The sequence below is a fragment of the Colletotrichum navitas genome, assembly GCF_030913465.1.
Source record: "Colletotrichum navitas strain CBS 125086 chromosome Unknown LY79scaffold_57, whole genome shotgun sequence".
Classification (NCBI taxonomy): domain Eukaryota; kingdom Fungi; phylum Ascomycota; class Sordariomycetes; order Glomerellales; family Glomerellaceae; genus Colletotrichum; species Colletotrichum navitas.
In genome coordinates this window covers 13,672-32,614 of record NW_026850603.1, presented here as the reverse complement: position 1 = coordinate 32,614, position 18,943 = coordinate 13,672, and the positions used below count along the sequence as shown (strand labels likewise).

General features: G+C 59.1%; 10 protein-coding genes across 10 annotated transcripts; 5 read left to right on the top strand and 5 right to left on the bottom strand.

The window, feature by feature from the left end:
- Nucleotides 1-427: 427 nt before the first annotated feature.
- Nucleotides 428-1,941, bottom strand: LY79DRAFT_562086 (uncharacterized protein). The gene is made up of 4 exons (XM_060558444.1): nt 1,791-1,941; nt 1,422-1,734; nt 825-1,316; nt 428-705 (listed from the first exon to the last, which is right to left on the bottom strand). Exons 1-4 carry the CDS (start codon nt 1,799-1,801, stop codon nt 490-492), a joined length of 1,032 nt encoding a protein of 343 aa, XP_060411257.1. The 5' UTR covers nt 1,802-1,941; the 3' UTR covers nt 428-489.
- An 802-nt stretch (nt 1,942-2,743) lies between these two features.
- LY79DRAFT_311399 (uncharacterized protein) lies at nt 2,744-3,731 on the top strand. The gene is made up of 3 exons (XM_060552345.1): nt 2,744-3,291; nt 3,388-3,674; nt 3,728-3,731. The coding sequence occupies exons 1-2, from the start codon at nt 2,945-2,947 to the stop codon at nt 3,506-3,508; spliced, it is 468 nt and encodes a 155-aa protein (XP_060411256.1). The 5' UTR covers nt 2,744-2,944; the 3' UTR covers nt 3,509-3,674; nt 3,728-3,731.
- LY79DRAFT_311523 (uncharacterized protein) lies at nt 3,446-5,162 on the top strand. The gene is made up of 4 exons (XM_060552346.1): nt 3,446-3,953; nt 4,013-4,169; nt 4,242-4,926; nt 4,992-5,162. Exons 1-4 carry the CDS (start codon nt 3,902-3,904, stop codon nt 5,055-5,057), a joined length of 960 nt encoding a protein of 319 aa, XP_060411255.1. The 5' UTR covers nt 3,446-3,901; the 3' UTR covers nt 5,058-5,162.
- Nucleotides 5,163-5,266: 104 nt separating this feature from the next.
- On the bottom strand, nt 5,267-6,611 carry LY79DRAFT_521085 (batten's disease protein Cln3; the record flags this gene model as incomplete). The annotated part of the gene is made up of 2 exons (XM_060555309.1): nt 5,267-6,423; nt 6,521-6,611. 2 exons carry the CDS (start codon nt 6,609-6,611, stop codon nt 5,267-5,269), a joined length of 1,248 nt encoding a protein of 415 aa, XP_060411254.1.
- Nucleotides 6,612-7,298: 687 nt separating this feature from the next.
- On the top strand, nt 7,299-8,988 carry LY79DRAFT_521215 (uncharacterized protein; the record flags this gene model as incomplete). The annotated part of the gene is made up of 3 exons (XM_060555327.1): nt 7,299-7,361; nt 7,420-8,451; nt 8,566-8,988. The coding sequence occupies 3 exons, from the start codon at nt 7,299-7,301 to the stop codon at nt 8,986-8,988; spliced, it is 1,518 nt and encodes a 505-aa protein (XP_060411253.1).
- Nucleotides 8,989-9,419: 431 nt separating this feature from the next.
- On the bottom strand, nt 9,420-11,144 carry LY79DRAFT_581948 (cytochrome P450; the record flags this gene model as incomplete). The annotated part of the gene is made up of 3 exons (XM_060560221.1): nt 9,420-9,432; nt 9,528-11,044; nt 11,118-11,144. The coding sequence occupies 3 exons, from the start codon at nt 11,142-11,144 to the stop codon at nt 9,420-9,422; spliced, it is 1,557 nt and encodes a 518-aa protein (XP_060411252.1).
- A 1,214-nt stretch (nt 11,145-12,358) lies between these two features.
- Nucleotides 12,359-13,153, bottom strand: LY79DRAFT_592318 (uncharacterized protein; the record flags this gene model as incomplete). Its single annotated transcript, XM_060561406.1, has 1 exon — nt 12,359-13,153. The coding sequence occupies one exon, from the start codon at nt 13,151-13,153 to the stop codon at nt 12,359-12,361; it is 795 nt and encodes a 264-aa protein (XP_060411251.1).
- A 688-nt stretch (nt 13,154-13,841) lies between these two features.
- LY79DRAFT_562063 (ThiJ/PfpI family protein) lies at nt 13,842-15,889 on the top strand. Its single transcript, XM_060558443.1, has 7 exons — nt 13,842-13,909; nt 13,967-14,090; nt 14,149-14,337; nt 14,479-14,600; nt 14,784-15,200; nt 15,278-15,336; nt 15,395-15,889. The coding sequence occupies exons 3-7, from the start codon at nt 14,289-14,291 to the stop codon at nt 15,540-15,542; spliced, it is 795 nt and encodes a 264-aa protein (XP_060411250.1). The 5' UTR covers nt 13,842-13,909; nt 13,967-14,090; nt 14,149-14,288; the 3' UTR covers nt 15,543-15,889.
- A 93-nt stretch (nt 15,890-15,982) lies between these two features.
- Nucleotides 15,983-16,827, bottom strand: LY79DRAFT_521189 (haloacid dehalogenase; the record flags this gene model as incomplete). The annotated part of the gene is made up of 2 exons (XM_060555323.1): nt 15,983-16,554; nt 16,653-16,827. The coding sequence occupies 2 exons, from the start codon at nt 16,825-16,827 to the stop codon at nt 15,983-15,985; spliced, it is 747 nt and encodes a 248-aa protein (XP_060411249.1).
- Nucleotides 16,828-17,203: 376 nt separating this feature from the next.
- On the top strand, nt 17,204-18,004 carry LY79DRAFT_521289 (YisB protein; the record flags this gene model as incomplete). The annotated part of the gene is made up of 1 exon (XM_060555335.1): nt 17,204-18,004. The coding sequence occupies one exon, from the start codon at nt 17,204-17,206 to the stop codon at nt 18,002-18,004; it is 801 nt and encodes a 266-aa protein (XP_060411248.1).
- Nucleotides 18,005-18,943: the final 939 nt, after the last annotated feature.

Here is an 18,943-nt window from a genome sequence, read left to right as displayed (position 1 = left end):
ACCCCGGCCAGCCCTTCCCATGTTGTTTACGAATCAAATGAAGTTCAGAACCCTAACTCGGAACTTCGGCCGATGTCAGGGAGGGGATCAGTGCGTCGGAACGTTCACGAACGAACGTTGTTGGCAATATCGAACGACCAGGGGGGGTCCAGGGGGGGGTTCCTCTACAAGCCGCATTCCGGTGTCTGCACACACCCAAGGAACCTGTTCACTTCAGACGACGGCATTCAAAGACTGGTTAGGGTTCACACCGCCTCTCAATAGATAGATAGTCAAAGCGTAAAACGAATAATGTTTAATGAGCATTATCTTAATTAAGTCAAGGTATCATCAAGTCATCAATGTGTGTGCCATGCCAGTTCATCATTAACCCGTCCCAATACCCCTTCCAAATCGTACAAGTACACGCGATCCGGGCGGAGTGGCGTGTGTGTGTGTGTGTGTGTGTGTGTGTGTGTGTGTGTGTGTGCGTGTTGAATGCGTCCCGCCTCAAGTCTTCAACTCGACGTCGCGTCGGTACGTCCACGTGGTGGCATCCGAGTAGACGGGCTTGTATCCCAGGACGCCCTCGACGAGCGAGAGGATGACGGTCGGCGTGAGGATGAAGGCGCCGCCGTACTTGTGCTCGGTGGCCAGCACCAGGCGGTCGATGCTGGCGCCCATGCCGAAGGCGCACTGGTGCAGACGGACCTCGACGGCGGGGGGCTGTTGGTTGTTCAGTGTCAGCCATAAGTTTCGAAAAAGAAGTTGAACCAAGAGACATGCAAACAGAAGCAAAACCACGACACACGTAATGGGGGACTAAAAAATTTCGGGTGTCGCACCTTGCTGCTAATCTGGTGGTTCGTCCTGCGCCAGCGCTTGAAATAGTCGGCGAGGAACTTGAGCGTCGGGCTGTGGCTGCACTGAACCTCGATCTCGTGGGCGCCGCGGCTGTATATCATGAGATGGTAGGGCGGCTTGAGGAGCAGGTCGTCCGGACGGGGCAGGGCGTCGGCGCGGGGCATGAAGTCCGGGGGCGGCTGGGTGGCCGTTGAGCTCACCGAGGGGCCGCGGCGGTGGCGGGCGGCGTCGGGGCCGCTGATAGAGAGGCGGCTCACGCGGGCGTCGACGCCGTCGACATCGTCCCAGTCTTCGGCATCGGGCGAGGCCGTGTAGGGTGGCAGCTGGCGGTGGTCGGCAAAGGAGTCCTTGAGCTCGGCCTGAAAGAGCGGCTGGAGATTCACTGGCGTTATGCGCTGGCGCCGGGGGAGGGAGACGAGGAAACCACCGCGGTCGTCAGACCACGACGTCGAAACGTCGTCTCCAGTGGAGATCTGCCGTCTGCGTGTTAGTTGGTCTGGTTCCTGACGTCCCCGGTTCTGGGGACCATCGGGTCCTTTGGGTTTGGTTTGGCTTGGGTGTTTTGCGTCACCACTCACTTCGATAAAGAGCCTAAGTCTCGACCAGGTGATCTTGAGCTTCTCTAGCAGCGTCTCGGTCCACTCCTCGTTCTTTCTATCGTCGAGGAGCTCCGCTGCGGCGCGGCACCACGCCGCGACGGTGCCGGCAACGGCGATGACGGCGTCAGCCCTGTCGGTGTATCCGGCGTCGAGCTCGGCGAGGAGGAGCTGCCACTCGGGGTTAACGTCGACCTCGAGACCGAGGACGTCCTGGAGGGACTTGAGGGACTGCTGGAGGTGGCTGTCTTCCTTGGTCCAGTGGTCACGGATAGCAACCTTCACTTTGAGGGGTCTAGGGGGGGAGTCGGTTAGGGTGTAAGTCGGGCGATGGGGGGCAGTGATTCTCACAGAGTTGTCATGCCAGGCTCGAATTCGCGTTGGTTCGTGTCTTCTGATGTGATATGGTGTGTGTGTGTGGGTGTGTGGGTGTAGATGTTGATGAGGTCTTTGTGGTGAGAAATTGGATCGAGACGAATCCCGTCGACTGGTCATGGGCATCTGACGACTAATATCTGCTTCAACCACCCGTGAAGGAAGGACCCACCCGGGTGATATTTGTGTGCCCGCCGACCAAGTAGGTACACTAACCAGCCCGCTCCCCCCCCCCCCCCCCCCTGTCTGCATCCCAGCGCCAAGCTAGGCGCCCAGACACACCCGGCAGGGCGCAACGCAGCTGAGCATGTGGCGTCACATCATTCCCATATTGGGCGAGGCGGAGCTGTTCACATACGCCCGCATGGATGGTGGTGAAGAGTCACACTTTACGTATTAATGAGAATTGCGGCCTCCATGCGACACATTTGAGTTTGAACCATGGACCAAAGACGTCCCTGATCAGTCGCACGACTCTCTGGATTGCGGCGATTGACGGACAACTTACAAGGGGTGCGGCGTCCCATCCGTTCGATGGTGGAACATCAGGTCAGATGACGAGCCGATGGGCTTTTTTATGGTTTGGCGCAAAGGTCACGGGACCACAGCGCGTGCGAACATGAACACAACATACCACCGGTTGCATCGGCATGTCGGGCAGAGACAAATGAACAACCCGGGCGCGTGCCGGGTTGCATCGAGTTTCGACAGCTGGGGTTATCCTTGACTACCTACCTACTACAGTACAGGCCACCGATACCTACCTAGTTCTGACAGGCCTCAGAAAGAGGTCGGAGGACTCCCAGCGATACCGTCGGATGATCAGAGAAGAAATCGGAAGGGATTACGGAGTACACGGAGGAAGAGTGACGCTACGGTCCACTCATCGGAGCAGAGCACTGCAGGGTATAGTAACAGCATACGGAGTAGAATGGCATGACATGGCATGGCATTGCATAGGCCGCGGAAACGGTAAACGGTCCGGACCGAGAAGAGAAAGGGAATGGCAGGGTCGTGATGTCATGTGGTCAACCAACCACCTTGCATTGCAGCGTATGGGCTGCCTCTGTCTCCCCGGCCAGCGAGTCCGAGTCTTTATTTAGCGTAACGATAACGAAGTATATGCCTGTATGTGCATGCGTGTGTTGTACACAAGAGTGTCGGTGTCGATAAGGCGGGAAGGTGTTTGTTTGCATGTGGGTGTTTGTGTGCGTGTCTCGCTACGGAACGAACAACCATTGAAGGCCCAACTTCAACCTCGACTCCATCCCAAAGCCCACCGCTCTAGCTGTGCAGTAATATACGAATGCGATACCGACTCACAATCTCTGAAGCTCCGCCGCACCCAAGACAAGAAAAAGGGGGCCTCGATGTGTTGTGACGCGCCGAGGCGGCAGACATCACCGCGACCGCTGCTTGGCGGTGTTGCGGCTGCTGTAGATCCGCCTAGGCCTCCCCGCCAAGCCCCTTGGCTTAGGTAGGTAGTACACCTTGGCGTCCTGGAACCGCCTGGAAGAAAAGGGGAAAGACCTAAGAAAGAAAAAGAAGAAATAAAAAACTTAGTTGACTACAGCCTCACTGCGCCATTATTGCATCGTGACACCGTCGTGTCCACACCTGGCCAACGTCAACGAGGAAACGAGTTTTATTCCCCTTCATCACGACAACTCAGCCGCCGTAGGGCTGGCCGCTAGTATCGATGGCGCTTGCAAGGACGCCAAAGAACGGCTATCATTTTTTATCGCAAAGTCGGCCTAGCTTCGTCGTCTAGGCGGGGGTCGCGAAGACGACTGCTCTCCCGCGAACGTGTGGAACGAAGCCCTTGCCTGTGGCTGTTGACTGGCCAGAGCCGATGATGAGGCTGTCTCGTAGTCGAGAAGCTGAAAGAAAGGAGGGATGGAGGCGGAAATGAGTGATGGAATTGGCGACTTTCACCAGTTATGTTGATGAATACGAGTGAAAAATAAAAGGCTGTCGGCCCTCTTCGCACGACACAGGACATCCAGGGACATTCGGCACCGACATTGATCTCTACAATTCACTTCATCGCTTTGGTCTCATCTCATCAATCACCGCAACTCATCACAATGTCCCGCCTCCCTCCTGCTGAAAAGCTGCCCCTTGCTCTGCGTAAAAACAGTACGTCGCAAGCTTCAGTCATGCCCGCAAATTTTGTTCAGCTACTTACACACATCCAGTCCGTGACGAGTGGGACAGCAAGAAGGAGGACCTCCAAAAGGAGCTCTCCAACGTTCTCGGCGCCGAGTGGACGCTGGACGAGATCAACCCCAACGAGCTCTACCCTTACGCCGGAGATGGCTACGCCAAGCAGTCCCTTGGCAGCTGCATCGCACAGTGAGCCACGTCTCTCTCGGACCTCGGGATGGCCTGGTCCCGCCACTTCATCGGTGCTAACGTCGGGGATAGGTACGTGTCCTCGGCCATCTCCAACCTCAAGACCTTTGCCTCGACCTACGGCGATGATGGCAAGGCCGAGCTCAACTCCATCTGCCACGCCCGCTCCCTGCTCCTAGACCTCGACGACCGGCCCGACAAGAACGCCCGCGTGACGTATTGCGGCGTGCTCGTCAGGGACGGCGGCAAGCTGGCCGTTGTCTTCTCCGAGGGAAACCTCGGCACCAACGCCGACTACGCTGTCGACGGCCCGGGCCTGCTCAAGGCTCTCAACGACGCCCCGCCGGCCCCCGGGTCCGACGACGCCATGAGTTACGCCGCGCGCACGTCGGTGCGGCAGGACTACGACGAGCAGGTCGATGAGACGCGCAAGAAGCTGGCCGACATGCTCGAGCGGCCCGACGTCGTGCTCGTGCCAAACTTCGAGGCCAACTTTGCCCGCCTCCGCGAAGCCGCCAAGAAGAAGGGGAGCGAGGTGAGGACCGACTGGGAGGGGAACCTAGGCGGGTTCACGAGGATGTACTTTGAGGGGCTGGAGTACCAGATGGCCTACCAGAAGTTTGGCGACGACGACCTGCTGCGCGAGGGCTTCAACGACGCGGTCGAGAAGGGGGAGGTCCACTTCCGCATCGTGGATAAGATGGCCTACGGGACCTACGGGGAGGTCGTCCTGGAGGACGGTGCCATATACGTGCAGGTACGTCGATTCGGACCGTGGCAGATGCCGCATCGCGGTGTGTCACTTGCTGACCTGTCGACTAGACTCGGGCCCACCACTTTGGCTCCAATGTCAACTACGCCGCCGAGAAGATATTGGACCAGCTTTGATGACCAGCTTTGATGGATCTAGACAAAGCGCTCGTCAAGAACTGGAAAAAGCGTAGCTGACATATTCAGCATGGACAATGAAGTGATCTCGACCGACACGATTATGAGCTGATGCACAACGCGTTCAAATTACCTGAGACAACAACAAAAAAAAAAAAAAGGAAGAAAAGAAAGAAGAAATTTCGACGTTAAACGATCATGAAATAATTCTATCTTGACCTGTGACACCAGCGTCTGCTGCCTACGAGCGATCTGCACATCGTTGTCTCAAGAAAGGCTCCCACGACACCACCAATCATCATGCCTCCTGTTTCACCAGCGGTGACGAGTCCAAGGCTCAGCTCCCGATCAGCCTGGTCTTTGCGTTCCTCTCTGACTCTCGCTAGCACGTTGACGTACAGCGAGCCACCCGCAAGCCCGACTAGGAACGCCAAGAAGAAGGCAATGTACGTGGATATGAGGAAGACGGCGTTGAACAATGCGACGGCGGTCCATACGCCCAAAGCGACAACCTGCAGTCTAAGACTTCGCACTGGGAGGAAAGTGATCGACGACCGACCCAGAAGGGTCCCCAGATGCATGGCGACGCCGTACGTGGCGAAAAAGTGAGAAAACGACTCAAAGACGGACCCGTCCAGCGGTCTGGCGAGGCCGTGCTGCAGCAGAGACAGCGAAGCCGAAGCCGCGACGAGCGGAAACATGTCCGACCGGGCCAGGCCGCGCAGGGTTCTCAACTTCCTGCTCATCCCCCCGGGGCTGTTGGACCGCGGTGGTGCGTTCTCACGCCGACCCAGGAACGACCGCCCCTCCTCGGCGCTGGCGTCATCGCGATCCTTCCCACGCTCGTCGTCGTTCCTTTTGCCCCTTTTAGTGAGGCTCTGCGGCAGAAGAAGAAAGTGGGAGATCAGGAGCACGGCAACCAGGTGGTTGACGTACCCCGTGGCGCTCCGCAGGACCTTTCCCGCGCTGTACGTCAGCAGAAACGGCCACACGGCGTTCTGGAGCAGTCCCGCGCCGGTGCCGAAGCCCCACCCGACCAGGGCCGGCGCGCCGGCGTGCCCGACCATCTCGAGACAAGAGACCTCCGTCGCGGCCGAAGCGACGGAGGCGAGGACCGTCGTGAAGATGCGCACGGGGGGCATGACGTTGGGTGGCGTGTCGTCGGCGATGCGCTTTGCGAGGAGCCAGCACGCCGCGACGACGAGAGGTCGGATGCGGCATGGGGCGCGGTGGACGACGAACGGCAGCGACAGTTTGGTCAGGAGCGCCGGCAGCAGCTCTATGAGAAGGACGACATGTCGGGGGTAGGGGATAATGAGGTAGTTGGCTGCGTGGATGATTGACGGGAGGATCGTGTTTGAAAGGCCTTTTATGCTCATGTTAGTGACGGTGATCGGGAGCTGCGCAGCGGCTTAGAATGGGGTTTCGGTCCGGCCACAACGCTCGCTGTACGGAAAACTCACCCATCAACGCGAACCCCCAAAAGATCCGCGAATTATCCAACGAGCACATCCACGCGGCGGTCCGGCCCGTTTTCTTGCTCTTCGGTGCCATTGCGCCAGGGAGTCTGTCAAAGTTCCGGAAACCCTCCTTCCCTCCCTCGCATCGCGCAGGCAGGCGAGGAATCTGGGCCATCCCGCCAAGATATATATATATATATATATATATATATATACAAATAGCCACAAAGAAAGAAGGAGAAAAGCGAGGCACTGATATGGCTTCCAAATCCAATGACATCCGTCGGTCCATCGAAGCAGCGTTTACGGACCACGTGCTCCTGCCGCGGCGGCCAAGCGTGTGTGGAGCGGTCAACGGGGGCCCGGCACCGACGAATCGAATCCACCACGTGGGACGGGTTCGGCAACTGATAGGGGAGGTGGCCGCTGTCGTCACACAGCAACGCGGTACACCCATCGAATGCCGTGAGGGCCTACAGGAGGCATCGCAATGTATGACGATCATTGTGCCTTACCAATCGCCCAGGATTTCATACTTATTAGAGAGCTTCTAGGAAGCTTGTCTATTGCGAAAAAGGGGATGTGCAATACGCGTCATGCATCGTGGCACTTTCTGCCGCCCATACGTCGACGACAGTGAGCGCACCCGTCAATGGCTTCGAATTTCATTTTTCGGCGCCGGAGCTCGAGGTCCAAGGCTGGCGACCGTAACGGCCTGTTGGACGGCGATGCACAAGGCCGTTGCCGGTTCCCGGTCTCGCCATCCGAATGGCTGCGCGTTATGCTCAGGTTCATCCCGCCGGTCGTGTTCTTTGGCACTTTGGGCTATGTTCTGATGAACTGGGTAAGTCCTACAGACCCAACCCCGCCGCATCCGCGCATCGCTAATTCGATCACCGCAGTTCCCGACGGAGTTCAGACGCTTCGCGGGCGGTGGCGTCGTCGAGAGGACGATCTCGCGATCCCATCTCGCGAGCCTCCACACGCCGGGCCGTGTCGACAACGGCGGCTCCCGTCGACTCCGGCTCTTCATGCCCGCCGACGGGCCGAACGTCAACCTCTGCAAGACTATCATGTCGGCAGTCGCGCTGGGATACCCAATGCCCACCCTCCTGAACTGGAACGGCGAGTTCAACCGCCCGGACTGGCACTTTGCCGGGTCGCACATCGCGAAGCTGGAATCCCTCTTAGCGGCCATCGACGACCTGTACGAGCGAGACGACAGCGACATGAACGAGAACGACCTCGTCCTCCTCGTCGACGCCTACGACGTCTGGTTCCAGCTGCCTCCGTCCGTCCTCATCGAGCGCTTTCACCGGCTCAACCGCAAGGCCGATGCCCGCGCGGGGAAGCAGTGGGAGGGCCTGGGCCTCAAGCCCGACTTCCCCGTGGCCCCGCCCGCCCAGGAAATCATCGTCACCGCGGCCAAGGACTGCCAGCCGACATGGGAGTCGGGCTCCGACCCGCGCTACGAGTACTGGCCCGACTCGCCGCTGCCGCCCGACTTTTACGGCAACGAGACCGACCAGGTGCTGCCGTACGTCTTCGACTCGGCCCGCAAGTACAGCAAGATGCGTCCGCGGTGCGTCAACAGCGGCATGGTCATGGGCACCGTCGGGCCGCTCCGGGGCGCGCTGCGCAAGTGCAAGGGCAAGGCCGACGCGGCGGCGGCGGCCGGGCGCCAGCTCTGGAGCGACCAGGCTCTCTTGGCCGAGGTCATCGGGGACCAGGAGGTGTGGCGGCACTGGGTGCGGGGGCTGGCTGCGGCGTGGAACGGCATTGTCTCGCCGGAGCGCCCGGGGCGGCTTCCGCGGGAGGTGCGGCGCATCGCGGACGCGGCGCTGGCCGGCGAGGCGTTCGAGTTCGGCATCGGGCTGGACTACGACTTCGCGACCATCCCCCCGACGTGCTCCTCGGAGGAAGACGGGTACTTTGTCCGACTCGGCGACGCGGGGGCGGTCCGGGACGCCTCGGACAGGGCGGGGGTGCCTGGCGGCGTGCGGGTGAGCGGCGTCCCGCCCGAGCTGGGGGACGCCGCCACCGCGCAGCCACCCCCTATCCCGGGCCACACCTGGGGCGACCTGTCCCTCTACACGGACTTCTTCTTCGGCACACCGCCCGTGGGCATCCACCACAACGCCTACGTCTTCGGCCTGAAGGCGTGGCGGCTGGAGCACTGGTGGAACCTGACGCGGTTCCATCCCCACCTCCGGGGGCTGGTGACCGAGGCCCTCGCGTCCAACAGGAAGCTCACGCCGCTGGCGAGGCTCCCGTTGGATTCCGACGGTGGGAGCGAGATGGTTTACTGGGCGTCAGGAGAGGGGCCGGACGAGGCGAGCGTCAAAGTCTTTGACGGGTCCAAGGAGCGGACGGCGTATTCGTCGGTCGGGTGGGACGGCGTGTGCCAGAAGGGGGATAAGAAGTGGTACGATGTGGTATTCGCCGACGGTAAGGGGCCGTTGGCTGTTTAGATTTGGCTGCATAGACTTTTTGTTAGTTAACATGTTGTAAGCGCATACTTCCTGCCTGGATGTGAAGACGAGCTGCATGCCGCGGTGTGGACAAGACGAACGAGACCGGATCTATAGAGATTCCTCCGCTTCCTAGTTCTGGCCATGGCGGATTAACATGTTACTCTTGAGATCTCGACACCAGCATTTTGGCCCGCCCTTGTATATAGCCACGTTGAAGACGCAAATAGGCACCGCGTAACTTGATGAGCCGGTGCCAATCAACCCAAGTCAATCATGGGTCTTTTGGTGCCGTTAACTATCACTGCGTATTTTCCTCTTGGGATCCCTGGGAGGTCTATTAAGCTTGTGGACGTGTCCCTGTTGCTGACGCCGATGGTAGGGTGAAACAACAGCTCGAGCCCTCCCTCCATCGCAGGGTCATCAGGGATCTACAAGCCAGTACTACAGGATAGCTCGATATTACGCATTAAAAGTCTAGTTAGACCCGCCCGAGCCTCGCTCGCTCACTCACCCTCATGCCCTTTCACCCCCCGTACCCGCTCAGCGACACTCGGCACGGGTACCCGTCCGTGGGATGCGCCGCGCCGGCCTCGACCATGAAAATGCGCTGGCCGCCCACCCCGCTGAGGTCCATCTTTTTGCTGTCCCCGTCCAGCTCGGCGTAGCAGTCCCGGAGGTCGAACTCCCTCACCACGCACGCCAGCACGGCCTTGATCTCCGTCATGACCAGCTGCTGGCCGACGCATAACCGCGGCCCGTACTCGAACACGCGCCAGCCGCCCTTGGGCGGGTACAGCTCGTGGGCCGGGTCCGTCACCAGCCACCGCTCGGGGAGGTACTCGTCCGGGCGCGCCCAGTGCTTCGGGTTCCGCTGGACGGCCCAGTGAACGATGTTGACGGCGACGCCGTCCGTCGGGTACGCGTTGCCCTCGGCGTCGTGGAGGACCAGGTCGGCGGATCCCTGGCGGATGCCGCCGGCGGGCGGGAACATGCGCAGCGACTCCTTGACGCAGGCGGCGGTGTAGGGCAGGGAGTTGAGCAGCGCCGGGTTCGCGGCGATGCGGGCCGGGGCGGAGCGGACGTCGGCGCCGAAGATGTCGTCGTGCTCGGCGCGGACGCGGGCGAGGACGGCGGGCCGCGAGCAGATGCTGTGCAGAGAGTAGACGACGGCGGAGGCCGTCGAGTCGTAGCCGGCGAAGAAGAACATGCGCATGTTGCGGGTCATGACGCGCAGGTAGTCGGGGTCGAGCTCCTCGCGGGCGGCGTTGGCCGGCTGGGCGAGCCAGTCCTCGAGGGCGCAGTCGAGGACGGACTGGAAGGGCTCGGCCTTGCCGCGGCCGTCGGCGCGGTTCCGCAGCAGGGTGCGGAGGCGGGCGTTGATCTGGCGCTCGATGTGGCCGTCGAGCACGCGGCCGCCGTTCCAGGTGCGGAAGAGGAGGATCGGGTCGACGCGGGCTGCGAGGTTCTCGGGCTTGTGGGCGGTGAACTTGAGGCGGAGCTGGCCCTTCATGGCCTCGGCGAGCGGGTGCGGGCGGTCCTGGGTGCCGAGGCGCATGTTGAAGAGCTCCTCGCCGATGACGTCGGTGATGAGGTCGAGGACGAGCGGCTCGAGGCGGAACAGGGCGCCGTCGGCGGCGCGGGCGCGCAGGCGGCGGACGAAGACGGCGACGTTGTCGAGGATGACGGGCACGGCGGCGGTGATGTTTTGGTTGCTGAAGCTCGGGCTGAAGAGGGCGTGGAGGCGCTTCCAGGCGGGGCCGTTGGTGTCGAACTGGCTGGGCCCGCCGGTGATGGGGTGGAACCAGTCGGCCAGCATCGGGGGCTTGGCCGAGCCCGCGACGGGGTGGTAGACGGTCTGGTGGGCCATGTCCGGGTCGGTGACCACGAGCATCGGGCCGGCCATGGGCCAGTTGTCGAGGTAGAAGGCGCCCTTGTCGAAGGGCTCGCCTAGCCTGGCCACGACGTAGCTTGCGTGCGCGCCGGGCGGCAGGCTGTCAAAGGCCTTCTTGGCCTCGAGCAAGTTGCCGAAGAGGTAGTTGTGGGGGACGATGGGCTGTTGTTGGTCTTAGCGAGGGACGGGGGGACATGTGAACGGTCTGGGCCGGTCGAAGGGGAGGGGCACCCACCAGCCCTTGGCGCCTCAGCTCGGCCATCTTGCCTCGGTGCTTACTCAAGAGCATGAAGAAATAGATGGCGGAGCCGACGGCAGCCACGAGGATGGCCGTCGTGGCCGATCGCAACAAGTACGACAGGGCCCCGTCCATCATCCCGACAGCAGGCTTCACCGTTTCCGAGGAGGGTTGTCACCGGTCGGGGTTTCTCACCGGCCGCTCGAGCCACGACCGAGTCCGTGATGATGCTGCGTGTGGCCGTTGAGTCGGTCTCGGAGATGACCGGAGGAAAAGGGAAAGAGAAGAAAAATAAGGTTGAGTAGCGAGCTGATGGGACGGACGATGGGCGAAGGTTGGGATTAATAAATAAAAAAACGACCCTGACAAATGGGGTGCGCTCCGATCAGCTGAAAAGCTAATTAACCCCCCGTACGGGGCGGCGCCCGTCAGCAATTCGCACGACCCAATCCATTGGGAAACCGAGTAGCTGGGGCCAGGGGTACGGTAGATGCATGCATGCATGGCTATCATCGTTCAATAATACGCTTTTTGATTGATGCGTTGTACCGACCGCAACACCCACCACGGTTTAGGAGCGAATACTGGATGAGGAACAGCGGGCTCACTCACGTTGGCTATATACAAACAAAAGGCTGCATGATCCTTATATGAGTGTGTAAATTACTCGACTTTTCGCTTTCGCTCTGTGGCCTAGCTGGATCCTATCATAAACCTTTCTTCCAAACGACGCAAAGCTGGGGGGTATAGTATAATGCCTCCATGATGCTGCCGCCTTGTTGTTGCTGCTGCTGCTGCTGCTGCTGCTGCTGCTGCTGTTGTTGTTGTTGTTGTTGTGTGGGTGACGTAGCGTCCGTTTCATGACCCAATCCTTCCTCCTCTGCCCGAGTTGTTCCCCGATGCCTCCTTTTCTTCTTCTTTTTTTTTATATTACAATTCCCCCATATTGCTTTGCTTTGTTTCTGTGTGGTTTTCAGCAGACCATGCTCTCTTGAATCGACTAAACTCCATGCCTAAAAAAAAAAAAAAAAAAAAAAACCCGTGCCCAATACCAGAATGAACAGCCTGAAACGCTCAATGTCCTGCTCAGTGACCAAAAAGAGCAACAAACGCCTGCGAGTTGTCATGCTTTTAACGTCCTTCCCGGATTTCCATCCCAAGGAAGGAAAAGAAGAAGAAAGAAAATCAATCTCAAGCTGTAGCGAGAGTATGCTTTTGAGGGTTTGTTCTGTGCTCCCCTACATTGGCACACCGCCGGCGAGTCCGACGGCGACGGAAGAGGTGAGGAATTCCATGTCATTATGGTCCTGCCTGCAACCCTTTGGCGACTTGCCCTTGGCGAACCCATGGCTGTACGCTTCGCCCAGAACGCTCATGTCCATCGAGGGCATCTCGGGCCGGCCTTCTCTGCGGACGACAACCAAGGACGAGCTGCGCGACATCCTCCACACCTCGTCGCCGACCCGGGTCCGGTTGGACACCAGCACGAGAGCGCCGTGGTCCTGGGTGAGGGCCAGCCGGCGGCTCTTATCCTCGACAAAGGTCTCGAGGAAGTTGACCCCCATCTCGGACGTGGTCGCGAGGGCCCCTCTACCGGACATGGCGTCGGTGAGCAGATTCCTGTCGTCGAGGGCCCAGAATTGGCGGAACGACTCGGGATCCTGGCCGGCGACGACGGCCTGCTCTAAGTCGCCTTGGCCGGCCAAGCCGTTGAGGACGGGGCCGAGGAACCTTTGGAAGGACTGGACGGTTTCGTCCCGGGTGAAGCCTTGGGGGTGCCTGTCGGTGGTGGTCTTGTCAAGGGCGTCGCCAGAAAGCGTCCGCATGAGAGCGTTCATGTGACATTCTTCGTCCGGGCTTGGCGAACGCATCTTGTAGACGAGCGACAGGAGCTTGACCAGCGGCAAGAGATCCTTCATGTGTCCCAGCTCCTCGGAGATGGCGACGACGGTGTCGACGTAGGACCCGCCCAGCTGCACTTCTTCTGACTGGAAGTTGTCGACGGGCATATTTCGGCCGAGTGGGAGGTTCATTGTTGGCTACAGTACCCGGATGTGTATGATTTTGGTGCAATCAAGGGAAGAGCTTACAGGAGAGGACAAGAGAGCAATGTGGAAGTGTCGATGGCGCGGGTGAGACATGTATCAATACCAACAGAATAGTGGCAGGCCAATCTGTCGTCACCATCCGCACTGGCGGGGCCCTAGTGGCCTTATATAACCAAGACCTGATGCATGTTTCCCCGGTCCGGGGAGACCATAGGTAGTTGGTTGGGTTGCGTAAACGAGCGGGTCTATGAACTCGGAGAGGGCATGATGAGCGGGTTGGCATGGACTGGACTGGACTGGGTGCCGGGGGGGCTGACGGGGTCAAGGTGGCCACGATGTCATTCCCATGGAGACGGCGAAAGCTTGATTGATCTAGGGGTACAACGGACTCGTAGGTAGAAAGCATGTTCGGAGAAGAATGCAGGGTGCAAGTTGCAGAATGCTGGATGGTTCATGTTAGGGATGGGATCTGGGATTAGGTTGCTTGGCAGTGGGAACACGAGGGATAGAGAGAGAGAGAGAGAGAGAGAGAGTACGGTTAGAGAGGGATGGAGGAGGACGAGGAAGCAAAAAAAAAAAAAAAAAAAAAAAAACAGTCTGGCAGATGACGTTGAGTTTGGACCCGCTTTTAAATGGTCCCCTGGACTGTGTTTAGCTCAGGGTCTGCTCGTCCAATGTTTCGGACCGCAACACCTTTACACACCTCCAAACTCGGCCGGAAACTTTTTTGTGCCGTTTGTTGTGCGATCTGGAACACTAGCATCCCCTGTTATCGGACTAGAGGCTAACTTCAGTCAGTCGTTATCTTCCCCTCCCGAAGGTCGGAAATGCATGCATGCACTAGGTTTCCGGCGCTGCGACTCTCAAGAACACATTGGCTTGTTGGTGTTCAAAGGACCCTTGAACAGAGTTTGGCCCTGATGTCAGCTTGTCTCTCCCTCCCTCCCTCCCTCTCTCTCTCTCTGACAAACAGGCACCAGCAACAATCAACCTGAGACGGCCTGGCCCCTCGACTAGTTGAACGCGTAATGTTTCGTACCATCTCGCCGGCGTAATCCCAACCTCGTCGTCACTACCCCAGATATCCACAATTGCTACAGGGAAACATCGACTTTGTACAATGATCAAAGTCCTCATCATCATGGCCGACTACGGCCACGACCCCACAGGTATCTGTCACTGTCACATCGACCCTCCGTGGTCCTGTCGTGCACTACCAAGACCACCCTCCCATCAACCTCTTGCTCGATGAAAGAAGGCTCCGCCCGTCTCCGCTGATTCCAAAGCTAATCTCCTCGTTTGCCTCACAGAGGTCGCAGTCCCCTACCAGGCTTTCAAAGATGCAGGATTCCACGTAAACTTTGCGACCGAAACAGGCAACCCACCCCGCTGCGATAGCCGGATGCTCGAGGGCATCTCCCAAAAATTCCTGGTATGCTTGCTTGCTTCTCCCCCCCTCCGCCGTGAAAGACGGAAATAGCATCATCGTACATCAATGGTCCGCCACAATTCCGATGCGGTGCGACGTGATGCGTGCGATATGCGTTTGCCAATGCCATTGCCGGCAAAGTCAAGATGGACATGGAACAAACAAAGCTAACGTGTCGCTTTCCAGGGTGCTGCAGCTTCCGTCTTGAAGATCTACGATGCTATGACCAAGTCCCCGGAAATGCAGAACCCGCTCTCTTGGTCCTCCCCCGGCTTCACCCTCAACCACTTCGACGTCGTGCACATACCCGGGGGCCATGACAAGGAAGTCAGGCAGCTCCTGGACTCGGCCTCTGCTCAGAAACTCCTTGCCGACCACTTCCCCAAGACCAAGAAGCCCGGCCGCAAGGTCGTCTCCTCCATCTGCCACGGCCCGCTGCTGCTCTGCAACACCAAGGGCGAGGACGGCAACAGCGTCCTCTACCATTGCAATACGACTGCCCTCCCCGCCTTCTTCGAGGCGTCGGCCTATCACGGTACCAGGCTGTTTCTGGGCGAGTACTACAAGACGTACGGCGCCGGCTCGGAAAACGTCGAGACCGAGGTGCGTGGTATCCGACACACGATCCCGGCCCGTGTCGCTCGCTACCAGCGCCGAAACTAACCTCGACCTCGCTTTAGATGCGCAAAGCACTCAAGGATCCCAGCCAATTCAAGAGCAGTTGGTTGCCCAACAAACCGTTCGTTTCTCCGTTCTACCTTCGGATAATCTCCGTCACTCACATAATTCTCCCCCAGTTTTGTCGTAGAAGACACCGAGTACAATTACGTCAGCGCCCGGTTCCCCCCCGACGCGGCAAAGATGGCTGAGATGACAGTCAACCTGGCCCACCTGGTCCAAAGCTTCGAGGATAATGAGTCAGTTGGCGCACAGTCGCAGCACTAAACCTTCTTGACGCGCGTTTCGCCTCTGGGAGATTTCTCTCCGGGATGTCTCTCTCAGGGAGCTCGCAGATAATTAATAGTCCGAGAACCGACTGCGGTGTTTTATGAACTGCCCGTTGTTTCCACTATATAGGACAGCCCACGACCGGAAGGGGGGTCACGCGCCAGAATTTAGACACAGCGCATAAGCTCTTACAGCGTGTGTGTGGTCCAGAACGAACCGGTTTCTCTGGACATCGCCACAATGACATCTTCCCGTGGGTGAAAGCAAATCCAATGGACAGCTGGCGTAGTTAAGCTTAACAACATGTTCTTTTCTAGTTTGGTGGACCCCCCCCCCCCCCCCCCATCCAGCATCATGCTGGACGGACCAGCGTCTTCTCCTCGTAGCATTGGATTGTCGTCACGAACCTTTTGAGGATCAAACGACCCTGCACCTCGCTAGCTTCGTGACTTGGACAGCCCCACGATTCTTTGGATGGCCTTGTCGACGCCCGTGGCAACGATCGTCGGCTCCCTGTCAATCATGCTGCCCAGGGCGTCAACCCACCCCGTGCCGCCCCTATCGATCCATGCTGACTGCCACCCGGCCGCCCTCGCGCCCAGGGCGTCGAACGGGTTCGAGCTGACGAGCCAAATCTCACTCTCCCTGCCAGACATGCCGGCCCTCTCCGCAAAGTAGCCGTACGTCCGCGGGTCGGGCTTGAAACACCGCACCTCCTCGACCGTGACCAGCTTTGCCGGGCCAAACGTGCTGCTCATCCGCGACAGCGCCGGCGACGTCCTCATCGACGCGCCCACCATGTCGTCGGTGCCGTTGGAGAAGACGTAGGCGTCGACGGACCCGTCGCCCTCGACGACGGCCATGGCCGCCCCGACGTCGGGGAACGCCTCCAGCCCGTTGTAGGCCTCCATGAGGCGCCCCTCGTCGTCCGCGGAAAGCTCCAGCTTCTTCTCGGCGACGGCGTGCCTCAGCGCCGCGCGCGTCAGCTCCGAGAACGGGCGATAGGTGCCTGCAATCTCAATAAATCTCAGCCGCAAAGCTTTCTTTGCGCGTGGGGGAAGGGGGGAGGAGGCAAGGAGAACCATGGCCAGGTCACGGCCGACGAACCCATACTGTTGATGCGCCACGTGTATTCCAGCTGATACCTGCGCCACTGCGCCGCGAGGGCCGGGGCGTTCTCGTCGCCGTACACCGCCGCCAACTCCTTGGCGACGGACTCGGTCGACAGCAGCGTGCCGTATAAGTCAAACGCGATGACTGTCTTGGGCTTATTCTGCGCCATTGTATTGGCCCGTTCTTCCGTTTCGTCTCTTACGGAATCCTGTTCGCTTTGCCAGTGAATTAATGGGAAGGGGAGCGCTCCCGTCTTCGAACAGCGCCGAATACTCTCTCGACTTCGCCGGATATGTCACGACAGCAGAAGCGTGTCGTCCGAATGTCTTTTGCGGGGAAAGCTTTGTTCGCGCCACTGCCTACATCACTAAAACGTGGGGGAGGCAGGAAGTGTAGGGCACTTATAAGCCCCCACAGATAGGCACTAGAGTACCGTAAACGTCAACCGTCGACCCAACGTCATCGATCGTCATCTGGAGTCGCCTTGACAAGAATTCCCGTCTCACCGCTCACAACTCGCAATCAAATCCTCCACCACCACCATCATGCGTGGATCCGACGAAGAGACGGCCCAATTCGAGACGTTTAGAGACTGCCTATCGACCGCCGTCGTCGAGCGCGTGACAAAACCCACGCCGAAACCGAAACGCCGCTCCAAAAAGGCGAACCCGAAGTCCCACGCCGCCACCGGGTCCGAGAATGGAGCCCCCTCGTACGCCGCGACCGCCGGCGACGGCCCAATGGATGCCGACGACATGATGGACTTCGCCTCCTACCTCGCCTCCGAGGCCTTCGAGGCCTTCCCCCCGGACCTCCGGACCCTCACCCACACCGCCTACACCGCCGACCCGTCCTTGCGGTCCCGCTACGCCCCACCCCTCACGGGCTCCGACGTCGCCGACATCCTGCCGACCCTGTCCCCCGACGTCGCTGACTCGCTGGCGGCGTACGGCATCGTCGACCCGGACAGGCAGGGCGCGCACGAGTTCCTGGCGCCTGTGCTGGGCGAGTACGTCACGGCCCTGACCGCCGCCCCGCCGCCGCCCCGGTCGACGCGGGAGCAGGCCGAGGGGTGTGAGCTGTGCGGTCGGGATTGGATTAATTTGACGTACCACCACCTCATCCCGCGCATGGTCCACGCCAAGGCCGTCAAGCGCGGCTGGCGCCGCGAGGACGAGCTCAACAACGTCGCCTGGCTGTGCCGCCTGTGCCACTCCTTTGTGCACCGGTTCGCCGGCCACGAGGACCTCGCGCGGCACTACCACACCGTCGAGCTCTTGCTGGCGCAGGACGAGGTCGTCAGGTTCGCGCAGTACGCCAGCCGGGTGAGGTGGAAGGGGAGGTAAAGGCGCCTCGTCTGGATGGAGTCCAATGAGACTGTATTGGTTCTTGATGCGGACCGGCGTCCAAAGCTACACGAATCAGCCAAGCTCGCCCCATTTCTCTGCATTTACAGGTTCCAGTACCGAGCGTCGTTCTCGGTAGGTAGGCACGCTGGAAAATAATTCAATATCTAATACCATGCCAGCGTGGCTACATCTTACACCACCCCGTTGTGGGCCGTTGATTGCTGAGTTCCATCCCTTTCCTTCTCCCATTTCAGTCTGTGTAGGAATATGTCCCGTCATCACTACTTTTACGCACAATTGCACTGTATAGGCGGGCAAATGTATTAGTGTACAAGAACACTTCTGGAAACACCATACAACACTCGATCAACTCGACGGTAGACGGTTAACCCCACGCCGCTTGCAGTGATATGTTGGCCTTGTCACTATTGAGAGCATGTGTAAGTTGTGTGAGATGATCAGGACAGAGTCGCTTATGTTCATTTGCAATCAAATGGAAAAGAAGGCGCGTATATGTAAGTGTCGTAGAGGGACTTGACACAACTAGTACTAGGAGCTCGAAATAAGTAACGGTCTCGGGACAATAGCCAAAGAGAAATTCCCCAAACGTCCTAGAGGGCCATATTCCTGATATTCCCAATTGGAGCCGGCCTGCAGCCGTGCCCTCGGGGGCTATAGACTGTACCTGACTTCAACGCGGCCGTATTCTCGTTCCCCACCGACACCGTTGTTATCTGATTTCATTAGCAATATTCATCAAGACTTCCTACTGCTGTGTTCCGCTACACTCGCCTAGCTGTCCGCCGCTACCCTCTGAGCCTGCAGTAGAAAGTCAGTATGCAAAGCCGTGCCGCGTAACAGTGAAAGCGTACAGCCCATTGGCATGTCATTCCACCCGGCAGTCTTGCAGTACCGCCGGTTCCCTTCATGCCAGAA

Bases quoted from the DNA above. Each gene is read 5' to 3' on its own strand.
- LY79DRAFT_311399 (XM_060552345.1), top strand. From the start codon at position 2,945: ATGTGCATGCGTGTGTTGTACACAAGAGTGTCGGTGTCGATAAGGCGG. The intron at 3,292-3,387 runs GTAGGTAGTACA...AGTTGACTACAG, and splicing joins CGCCAAGCCCCTTGGCTTAG to CCTCACTGCGCCATTATTGC.
- LY79DRAFT_562086 (XM_060558444.1), bottom strand. The intron at 1,317-1,421 runs GTGAGTGGTGAC...CGCAGACGGCAG, and splicing joins GACTTAGGCTCTTTATCGAA to ATCTCCACTGGAGACGACGT. The intron at 706-824 runs GTGCGACACCCG...AACAACCAACAG, and splicing joins ACCACCAGATTAGCAGCAAG to CCCCCCGCCGTCGAGGTCCG.
- LY79DRAFT_562063 (XM_060558443.1), top strand. From the start codon at position 14,289: ATGATCAAAGTCCTCATCATCATGGCCGACTACGGCCACGACCCCACA. The intron at 14,338-14,478 runs GTATCTGTCACT...TTTGCCTCACAG, and splicing joins CTACGGCCACGACCCCACAG to AGGTCGCAGTCCCCTACCAG. The intron at 14,601-14,783 runs GTATGCTTGCTT...GTCGCTTTCCAG, and splicing joins GCATCTCCCAAAAATTCCTG to GGTGCTGCAGCTTCCGTCTT.
- LY79DRAFT_311523 (XM_060552346.1), top strand. From the start codon at position 3,902: ATGTCCCGCCTCCCTCCTGCTGAAAAGCTGCCCCTTGCTCTGCGTAAA. The intron at 3,954-4,012 runs GTACGTCGCAAG...ACACACATCCAG, and splicing joins CCTTGCTCTGCGTAAAAACA to TCCGTGACGAGTGGGACAGC. The intron at 4,927-4,991 runs GTACGTCGATTC...CCTGTCGACTAG, and splicing joins ACGGTGCCATATACGTGCAG to ACTCGGGCCCACCACTTTGG.